Consider the following 11,238-nt stretch of genomic DNA (forward strand, 5'->3'; position numbering starts at 1 on the left):
TTACTGGCAAAATACAAATGATTTGCAAGCTGAATACTACAGTAGTATACACAGTAAATAGCTAAAACTATATCCACATTTACTGCTCTGAATGAGTCCTCAGATGAATTTAGCCAGGTATTTCCTTTCTCCATAATCCTATCAACCTACACAGATCACTTTCGTAAGACTGTTGTCTGTTAATCATAATGGGTCTGATTTATGAACTGCATTTTGTAATATGTAAAATAGTACTGCATTAATACCACTTACATACTGCAAAATACAATACCCCAAATTAGGGAGGGACAAGTTAATTAAAAAAAAAAAGCCCACAAAGATTAAGTCCATTGCTGTTCCAAAACTACACTTCTAAACTTACTACTGCCACAAAGGTGACAATACAGTAGAAAATGTACTGCAACCCAAGTTTGGAGCAAGGCTAGCACCACACAAGGCCACCCACAGGCTCTTCACTACACTCCCATTGAAATAACAGAGGTATGCTTCAATATAACACTGCAGAGGAAATAATGTTAAAAGGATTACAATATTGTATCTTTTTAATTATGTTTGTGTGTGTACATATGTGTGTGTATAGTCTTAAAAATAAGCAGAATGAATAATTAAATATGATATTAGAATACAAATGCTTGACTTATTACTAAATGAATTCCATTTTTATGCTTTTATTAAAAATGTAAATGCAATTTGCAAACTAAAACAAAACCTTAAATAAAATTGACTTCATTTTAATTTAATATAAACTTCAGTGTTTTATTTTATTTAGTTTAAGAATTAATATCTACAAAATACATACATATATTTAAATGATGCAACTATTAAATGAACATTTATTTTGAAGAAATAATGTGCTCCAACATTTTATTGTTTTAGTGCCATGATAAAAAGAATTGTTTTAATTTACTTTAAGTATATATCTTTTACAATAGAATAAAAGGTTGAAAAAAATTGATACACTTTAATCATTTTTCCCATTTCTTCCCACAGGAAACACTCCATCACAGTGGCAGAGATGCCCATCAAAGTGGCAGAAATCTCCACGAAGGTCATGGAGATGTCAAGCTATGTGTGAAATGTTACTCACACATTTGACTTCACCTACTGGTGTCAGATGGTGGAGATGTGTAATTTTACATTTTAGAGTATATTAATTCAGAAATGGTAATTAGCTAAAAGTAGTATATTCACACCAAAATGTAAGAGTAAATTGTAAATATACAATTGCAGGTTTACTCACGTGTTATTTTGCCTTTGTTTATAGGCCCCAATGTTGGATTCATATGCACATTCAGTTAGAAAGAAGAGGGTATGCTTCAGAAGCAGTGTAGAATCATCACTGACTCAAGATGCAGAACATAATTTCATTTAAATATCTCTGTCCATTTTCAATATTTGCATGTATATCACCATCCTATCTTACCTGCTCATCTTACATATAAAATGACATCTCCTACATATGTCCCATATTTCTGCCGAAAATGGATTCCAGACGGTTTCATATAGTCCACTCTCCAGTTTGGGAGACAGAAAGTTTGCATTTTTAGACTGCAAAATTTTGAAATTGCTTGATACACTCATGCACAATGAATGCTTCCATTGTAAAATATTTCTGTTATTACAAAGACCTCTTTACAGCTTGGAGTGGTGTTTATTTTTTGATCGTTTGCCACCGTTTGTCTTCTTTAGTGGTCTAAAGTTTAGGTGTGTATAAATGTGCTGTGGCCATCTTGCTATGGATTTTCAAAAATCATTAGAAACAGCTTTACAAGATGGCCACGATTGAATTTGAAATTCCTGTAAAAGATGGCCTCTATAAAGGCACACCCATATATGACAGCTTTCTTGTAATGGAAATGTAACAGACTCCATTACATGATAGCTATTGTGCACTTGTGTATATGCATCGAACCATTTAGGGAGGCAAAGAAAAAACATTGGCAAAATCATCCAGCAGGTAACCTGTAGCAAAGGTGACATCTATTGGGTTTTCCAAAGCTTGTGTACATTGCATGGTTAGTTAGCTCTTAGAACGCCTCCCCTGCACCCTAACCTAATGAGAAACCCTTGTTTAGTCCTTATTGCCAATGTAATCACAGTAGCTTTTGATGAAAGGGAAGAATCTTGGAGGATAGACTGTCAATTTTCATAGTTTAAGGCCCCAGTTTTCCATAGACGGTACCAGGGTGAAAGCGAATTTACACCATATTTACAATTTTGTGAGAACTGAAGAAAGTTAGTGAAATATTGTTAATTTACATTCTTGTGGGTTTTCTCATATGTTTTTCTTGTAGCTATTCCTAGAGTGAAATGTTGCTAATTTACATTCTTGTCGGTTGTCTCCTAGGTTTTTCTTGTTGCTATTCCCAAGGGTCTGTCTGAAGAGTGGTCAAGGAAATGCCATCCAAATGAGATGAACACCTACTGAAGTATGCAAAAGTAGCGTATAAGCAGTTTCCACTCACATTAAAGTAGGTGTGTAAAAATATGGTATCTGTGTTTTGTTAGTAAACCCCCAAATACTTGTGACTGTGCCGTCCAAATATCGTAAGTGGTGCCTGTTTGGATAGGGAAGTTTAGAAAATTCCCAAAACATTGTGTTCATGTGTACGTTACAGATGTCGGCAAACGTTTTGACTTGGTAAGTGTACAACGGTTGTATGATATTCCATAGCAACGCATGCCTTTTCCACGCATGCGTTACAATGCAAATGACTTTCCCAAGCATAACCATTAGCAATAATATTCTTTTACCTCACATATTTTTACAACGTTTTTCGTTTTAAATGTATGCATTGTAAGGGCATACTCTGGTAAAGGTTATTCCCCTACCCCTAAACCCTTCTTACAAATACCCCTCCCCTGCCCTTTACCCTAAATTTGGACCCCTTTGTTTTTTTTATTCTAAAATTCCCCTTACATCTCCACTTTGTCTCGTCTGTCGTCTGTTCTTCGTGTTCTTTTTTTTCACGTGGCACATCTTTGAGAGGAAACGAAAGTGAGACTTCTGTTTCCTCTAACGATGTTGATTGCCTTTATCAGGTGCTGTTTTTTGGGGGGGGACCCCCCAATCTCCCTTTTCTTTTCGCCCGCTTTTTTTTATCAGGGGGGAGACCCCAGCACCCCCTTTTTCACGAATAGCCTTTACCACACATGCTTTTACTACATATCTTGTAGTAAAGGTATGCGTGGTAAAGGCTATTTGTGTTAACCACGCATGAGTTGTAATGCATGCGTGGTTAATGTTATGCGTGGAAACTGCCTCGTTGTAGTTGACGTTTCCCGTGTACAACTGCTTCTGCCTGTTAAACTAAAATGTGGCTCTTCTGGCTAGAACATTTTAGACCCTAGAGTCAAGCTTCAATCCATAATTAATATGCAAAGAAACATAAAGTTTGAATAGTAGTTTATTTTTAAAAACATCTCTAGATGGCAATGGCTTACACCCTGTCCAAGTAGGGACCCTTATTCTAGTCAGGGTAAGGGGATGAGACAGCTCAGATAAACTCTGCTAATTCCCTTGGTAGCTTGGTATGAGTAGTTAGGCTTATTTCAGAGACATGTGTAAACATTTGTACAAACACACACAATAACACAGTGAAAACACTACCAATGTATACCTCACCAGTTTAGAAAAAGAACCAATCTTTAGGTAAAACAAGACCTAAATGAAAAAAAATCCAAGATACATAATCAAAGATATCACTTTTAAAAGATTAAGCAAGTTTGGTCCATTTTTGACCATAGAGGCTATACCCCTAGCTTTAGCCAGGGCAAATTCCATTACATAAGTCATCTTAATAATAAACCACCAGTCATGAATTGTTGGTGGTAGGGGGGAAACCCACATCCAGGCGATAGCCAACCTAGCTGCTACCATCATGTTAGTAAATGGCCGTGCCGGAGCAGGTTTATCTGCCTTATACCCCAACATGATTTCTAAAGTAGTAAATGTAGGTCCCATTCCAAGTTTGCTATAACACACCAGGCCGATCTTCTGCCAATAAAGTTGTAATTTCGGGCAATCTATAAACATAAGGCCCAGAACTATAATTTACACCACTTGGCAGTTCAAAACTTCCAGTGGGGGAGTTCAGGGGCTGCAGGTGAAGTATTTGATGGCCCTGAGACTTCTTAACAGCAGGCAAGCACACACAAGCCCTTGGAGAATCTTGGCAAGCAGGACACAGAATGCACAATTCAGTCATTTCACTGACCAACACAGAAACAGCAAGCAGTAGGCCAGTACAATACAGCAACAAGCAGAGTGGCAGTTACCCTCCTATAGCTTTTCTAGCTTATCTTCTTGGCAGAATCTCCTCTTAGTCCAGAAATATTCAGAAGTTTTGGCATCACAGCTCCAGTACTTATATCAGTTTCTCCCTTTGAAGTAGTCAAACGTCAAAGAGAAGTCTTTGTAGTGTGCAAGACCCTTCCTTGGCCTGACCTGACTCAGACACAATACAGGGGGTGGAGACAGCTTTGTGAAAGGACAGGCACAGCCCTATTCAGGTGTCAATGACAATTCCTCATACCACTCTAGCTCAGAAAGACCCATCAGGCTGGTGATGGGCCAAAAGAATATGCAGGGCACACCTCAGCTCCGGTTATGTGACGGTCTAGAGTGAATGCACAAAAAGCCTAACTGACCACCTCCCTCAGAAGGGAATTCCACTAGCAGGCAGAGGCGCAGATGGTAAAGCAAGAAAATGCCCACTTTCTAGAAGTGGCATTTTCAAGCATGCAATTTAAAAACCAACTTCACTACAATATATATTTTGAAATCATGAGTTCAGAGAACCCAAACTCCAAATCTCTGTCCCTTCCCAATTGAGTGTTATACTTGTAAGATATTACAAGGCAGATGCAATGATAACCTATGGGAGATATAGTCCTTGCAATAGTGAAAAACTAAAACGAAATTAGCAGTATTTCACTATTAGAACATGTAAAACACACCAATTGTTGTCCTATCTTTCACATACACTCTACCGTGCCCATGGGGCTAGATTGGGCCTACCTTAGGAGTGCCTTACATGGTAAAGGAAGGTTAGAGCCTGGCAGGTGGGTGCACCTGCCAGGTCGACATGGCAGTTTAAATCGACCCACACAGACGCTGCAGTGGCAGGTCTAAGACATTGTAGGGCTATTGAGTTGGGTGGCACAACCGGTGCTGCAAGCCCACCAGTAGCATTTAAGTTACAGGCCCTAGGCACACCTGATGCAATTTACTAAGGACTTACAATTAAATCAAATATTCCGATTTTGAATAACCAATCACAATCACAATTTACACAGGGAGCACTTGTACTTTAGCACTGATCAGCAGTGGTAAAGTGTCCAGAGTTCAAAAGCCAGCAAAAACGAAATCTGAAAAACACAGAAGGAAGGCAAAATGTTTAGGGATGACCCTGCAAAAAGGGCCAGGGCTTTATTTTTATTCAAAATAATATTATTGAACCTGGCAACAATTTACACTATTTTGAGGAATTCGGCAGTTCATTTCCACTCTGCTAATTATCTAGAATGCCTGGGACAGTTTGTCGATATTAGAAAAAATGTAATAAAGACCCAATAATTACACAGCTATCATTTTTACATGATTTGCATATCACAACCACTATACGTTGCCCATGCCCTGTGCTCCCAAAATCTTACAAAAAATACTTAATTTGACGTTAATCCAGGCAAATGAGGTTCATAATTTCGAACAAGAGTATACTCTTGTGTTTTGGTGATGTCGCTCTTCTGAGCCACCATGATATTTTTTGTTTGTATTGACAGGAGTCTGACCAGTTATTCATTTGAAAAAAATCATAATATTAATTGCAGATGACCAATTTGTTTCTTATGAGCCAACTGTAGGTGCTGCTGAATGCCAGGGTTCCAGAATAACCAGGCTGACTAGTCTTGATTCCACTACATGCCTCTCTCTTCTACTACCCTCCTCTTAGTATCGCTCCTGTGGTTTTTTTTATCCCTGCTTTCTCTCTTTGTGATTTTTTTCCTATATTTTGTTTCCTCATCTTTTCTCCATGTTTTGCCTTTCTCTCTCTTGCTCTGCATCAAAGTCTAATGAAGAAAACACATTCCAAGTTCCTGAAAATGTGCACGGCGGCCCCCCTCTGCAGTCACCGTCATAACTGAAGCACTGCATAATACATATATGTAAAATAGGAATTATTTTACAGCCGGCTAGAGGACAGGCTCACACACGGTAACCAAAAGGATGGTTTTACATTTGTAAAAAACGGTTTAGTTATTTGTCAGTGAAATTACAGAGTTCAAAATAGCCAGTATTAAACGCCTTAAGCTCTCTGTAATATTTGTTTCCTCCCCTTGCCCTCTTGAAACATAATGAATGCTGCTGGTCATGTTTGCTCTGGCAGACATAAATAACTGGTCTGGGTAGGCACTGGGGGCCACGCAGCTGCTGCTCCCCTTCTGTCGCAGTTTCTAATGGATTTCACTATGGCCTTTATGGCAGACATTTGCAGACTTGCATGCAATTAGTGACTGAACTTTCAGAGAATCTTCTAGTACTGCAATAGCCTGCAGCCATCTAAACTTAACATTAAATCAAACATAACGTAGTATTAGTACTATTTCAACAATCAGATAGCCCACATTTTTTTTCCTCTCGAGTCGTTTTGCCTTCGGCAGAATGGCCTCAAGTAGGATTCAACTTACTTTCTTTTACAAACGGTGAAAGGTGAAACGGCAGAGTACAATTAAGCAGAACAGGTGTCTGAGGCTTAAAGAAAATGTCTGGTTCTGATGTTTTTACGGACTGACGAAAAATGGAAGTCAAGCACATTGCATAAATCCGACATAAAGCATTGCAAATTAAGTTTCGAAAGGGTGCACTGAAGACAAATAGTTCAAATCCATCAGACGCTTCCCGAATCTACTTGATTTTTGCTGTGATTTTACGGAATGGGGGTTTTATGCCAAAATGTAGGGCCTCATTTATGAGAAGTGACGCATCGCTGCGTGAAAGCAGCGATGCGTCACTTCTCAGTGCGCCCTCCTTGCGACATGATTGATGCGTCATATTTATAATATGATGCATCATGTCGCAAGGAGTTACAGATACGTCAGTATTTCTGACGTATCTGTATGGCGCAAAAGTGACGCACTGCTGGAGTGTGTCACAAAAGTGACGCAACTCCAGCAATGTGTCCTTTCACATGGGGCAAGCCCCTTGTGAAAGGGCCTGCGTCAGTCTTACGCCTGCTGTGAGGCAGGCATAAGATATTGACGCATTTGCGTCCTAGAAGTGACGCAGTGAAATCTCATAGATTTCACTGCGTCACTTCTACGACCCTTTATTGCGTCAATACGCCCCCCTTGCATACATTATACCTAGCGCAGGTATAATGTGACGCAAGGGTTTACAAAGTGACGCATCTACCTAGATTTGTCACTTTGTAAATATGGCGCAACAAGGCGCATTTTTTATGCCACTGGTGCGTCACAAAAAGTGATGCACCGGTGGCGTAAAAGTGACGCACAGCCTCATAAATGAGGCCCATAGTGTTCAGTAATGTCAACCTGCTCATAGTTCGACTACACTACACCTATTATCAACATATCATCTAGGTATACTTACATAAGGAAGTATAGATGTACTAGGCATAACGCTACATCTTTTTGCCGTGATGGCATGTTGATATTCGATATTATGGAGTCGGCGTGGAGATCGATTTTTAAACGTCAATATTAAAGTAGAACAACTGAATAGTTTTTTGAAATACCAGCAGTAATTAGTTGAGTCGCTAGTGATAAATAACACCCATCTCAAAAGTGTGAAATACCATACACAAATACTAACAAAAATCCTCACCCAATAAACAGCACAGTCCTAAACTAAAGGAATTAACCTCATCAAAATAAGATAAGCCTCATCAAAATAAGATAAGCTCTAAACAAATCTTAACATGGTGAAACATTCAACTGACACTTTCTGTCTCGTCAATAAACACTCAAGCAAAGATGCAGTCGCCAAATATTGGGAACCTATGGGTCCACCAAGAAGAGGTACCATCCACTGGAAGATGAAGCTTCCCTAAGCCACCGAGTATTACAAGTCTATGGGGCTAACCAGTAACAGCTGAACCACCCAAAATTTAAGACCGCACGTCAGAAATAAGTAATGGAGTCTATGGGGGATATTACCCACAAATTGCGATATTTATCGCAATTCGCGATTAGCATGAGTTTTTTATCTCCGCCGATTGCCGGAATCTATCCCCGTATTAGCGGCGTATTAGCAACACGCCGCTAAAAGGCAATAGCTTCCTTTTCCGGTGGAAATGGACGTCAATAGATTTAGCGTGATAGCGATAAAAAATCTCACGCTATTGTAAAAAAAGTGGCAATGGGCCAATTAGCGACAGAAACCGATTGCTAATTGGCACCAGGTCTGCATTTCTCCCGCTCAGCGCGAAAATGCACTACAAAAGGCCCGCTAAGCAGAAAAAAAAAACTGGAAAGTAGCAGTGGAGCCATGGATGGAGCTGGGACCAGTGCAGAGGCCACAAAAAACCCCACAAATACCCTAGAAGAGCAGCCAGAGACCCATGTGAAAGCCGAGAGGAAGAGGAATCCCAAGTTCAGCCAGCAGGAAAACCAGGTCCTAATTGCGGCGGTGACTGAACACCAACAAGAACTGTTTGTCACCTCCACAGTGGCATTGGCAAGAAAAAAAGAAATATGAAAGGACATTGTGTCCAAGGTGAATGCCGGCGGAGAGAGGAGGAGGACAGTGGACGGACTGCAAGAAGGGCTGGCATGATACCGAGTGCAAAACCAAGGAGAAACTAGCAGCCAACCTGAAAGCAGCAAATCAGACTGGAGGTGGGAGTCCAGCAGCACAGGAGGAGCTGGATGAGTTGGATGAGGAGGTGTCCCGAGTCATCAGTGAGGAGATGGTGGTGGGAGTCCAGCAGCACAGGATGAGCTGGATGAGTTGGATGAGGAGGTGTCCCGAGTCATCAGTGAGGAGATGGTGGTTGGAGTTGCGGGCTAGGACACTGCTGAACGTGGCCAAACACAACAACAAGAGAGTGAGCAACAACCAGGGACTGGGGGGACGGTTTGTGGATGGGCCCAATGGCACTCATGTACAATTAAATATATTGCAGTGCACACTCACAATTACTGTGGACCATGTTCCGGATACCCTTGTCCATGGTGACATAGACACTTATCACCCAACTCAAACAATACATGACAAGACACATATTGGCGCACACTGACTTGGAAATGTGCACAGGAAAGTAAGCCCAACACAGTCCAAGATCAACATCAGACCACTAAATAAATCCTACAGCAAATGGCAAAGTGGCACATTAACCTGACATGTGACAGAGTGGCAAAATTGCCCCCTTGCCTCATCACCAAGCATATGGAGATCGGCTGCACAAGGGCGCATCGCTCCCTGACTCCAAAATGAGAATGCACTGTGAATGTGACTGATCATGTGCACAAAGAGGCATGCCACCACCAATGTCAGCACACCTGTAACATTGTGCACATGTGTCTCAGTTGTGTGCAAGGTTGTGTATGTGCAGTAAAGTCCACCTATATGAACATGCACATTCCCGCACAGAATTCAGACACACGTGCACAAAGTTGCAGGTGTGCTGACACCGGTGTTGGCATGCCTACCCATGCACATGATCAGTTACATTCACAGTCCATCCTCATTTTTGCGTCAGAGAGATGTGGCCACGTGCAGATGAATTGGACATGCATGGTGATTAGGTAAAGGGGAATTTCTGACATCCTCCTGCATTTCCAGGCAATATGCCCCCTTGGCTGTTCATGAGATGCAGTCCTGTGAACACCAAGTGGGGAAGCATCTAGTGAGTCTGCATACCACACACACATTCAATGTCACAACAAAGTGACCATGTAGGCTGCGGGATAAAAGATGTACATCCAAAAATGAACACAAAGAGCACACTTCACTCAAAGGGTGATGGAATACAATGAGCAGGTGGGCTATGCCTACAACACCACAGTACGTGGACAATGCAGATCAGGAATGTGTAACACAAATATGTCTTGCATGCCTTGTCTGTGTGACATACTCACAGAACCACGATGTGCCTGTAAATCAGTATGACAACCAAAGTATGATAACAAGCAAGGATAGAAAAGTTGCCATAATTAATGACAAAGGCCCAAATGGCACCCTCAACTCTTCGGTCGAATTGCACTCATCCACACCCAAGTGTACACATCTGCCATACAGAAATCAGCAATCCACATCAGTACTGATATGTGTTGCCCATTACACCATCATGTGCAATTAAACTTAACTGTTTGGTAAGTCAACTGTGTCAGTGAAACAATATGCAGTCAGGTAGTTATCACCCACATCTTAAGCCAGGCATTAAATATCAGAACCAGGACAGCATGTATCATCCATGTCAGCAGCTGTGTGGCACATACACAAACACACATCACCCTGTCATTTGCATCTCTTGTGAGGGTGGCGGTGACTAACCCTGGGCGAAGCACTACGCTACGCTTGCGGAGTTTGCAAAGTTTTCGCAATTTCGCACTATGCGAGCTGCACGTAGCACAGTGCGAACAAGCGTAGTGCAGCGTAGCGTAGTGCAGCCGTCATTTTTTGGTTGTTCGCGGTCCTGAACATCATGTTCGCGACCGCGAGCAAGCAAAATGACATCCCGGCGAGATTCTCAACGCGAGGAGGTCAAGTTTCTCATTGTGAGTGGTTGCGCATGCTCGCGACCACTCTCAATGAGAAACTACCTGTTCGCGTTGAGAAAGCTGCCGCTCGAGTAATAATCTACTCGAGCAGCAGAAAACTACAGTTCGCACTGTGCAAGATGCCGTTTTCAATGCTTGCACAATGCCGGATGCTTGTCCGCACTGTGCAAACATTGAAAACGCATCTTGCACAGTGCGAACATGCTACTACGCAGCTCACGTAGTGCTACGTGAAGTTCGCGTAGTGCGAAGTGCACTACGCGTAGCTTCGCGTAGCGCTACTTCGCGAACTACGCCCACCCTTAACGGTGACAAGGCTGAGCACCATAAATAGGCACCATGTAATGCACATACATCAGATAACTGACCACTTACACACCACACGTGGGGTCAACCTTGAGGGCAATGGGTGTTGACACAGTCTGTTCAAACAGCAACAACAATAGAAACTCATGTTGCACAATACTCACAATGGGTAAGCCAACAGGAGGGAAG

At 41.6% G+C, this 11,238-nt stretch overlaps 1 protein-coding gene across 1 annotated transcript in view; it reads left to right on the forward strand.

Annotated features, from left to right (window-relative positions):
- Positions 1–2,428, forward strand: part of LOC144790887 (uncharacterized) — a 70,866-nt gene extending 68,438 nt beyond the window's left edge. The window contains exon 3 of the mRNA XM_078665535.1: positions 2,348–2,428. Coding sequence (XP_078521661.1) covers positions 2,348–2,428 — 81 coding nt within the window. The remainder of the gene's footprint in view (positions 1–2,347) is intronic.
- The last annotated feature ends 8,810 nt before the right edge of the window (positions 2,429–11,238 follow it).

Source organism: Lissotriton helveticus, chromosome 11, assembly GCF_964261635.1.
Source record: "Lissotriton helveticus chromosome 11, aLisHel1.1, whole genome shotgun sequence".
Lineage (NCBI taxonomy): Eukaryota > Metazoa > Chordata > Amphibia > Caudata > Salamandridae > Lissotriton > Lissotriton helveticus.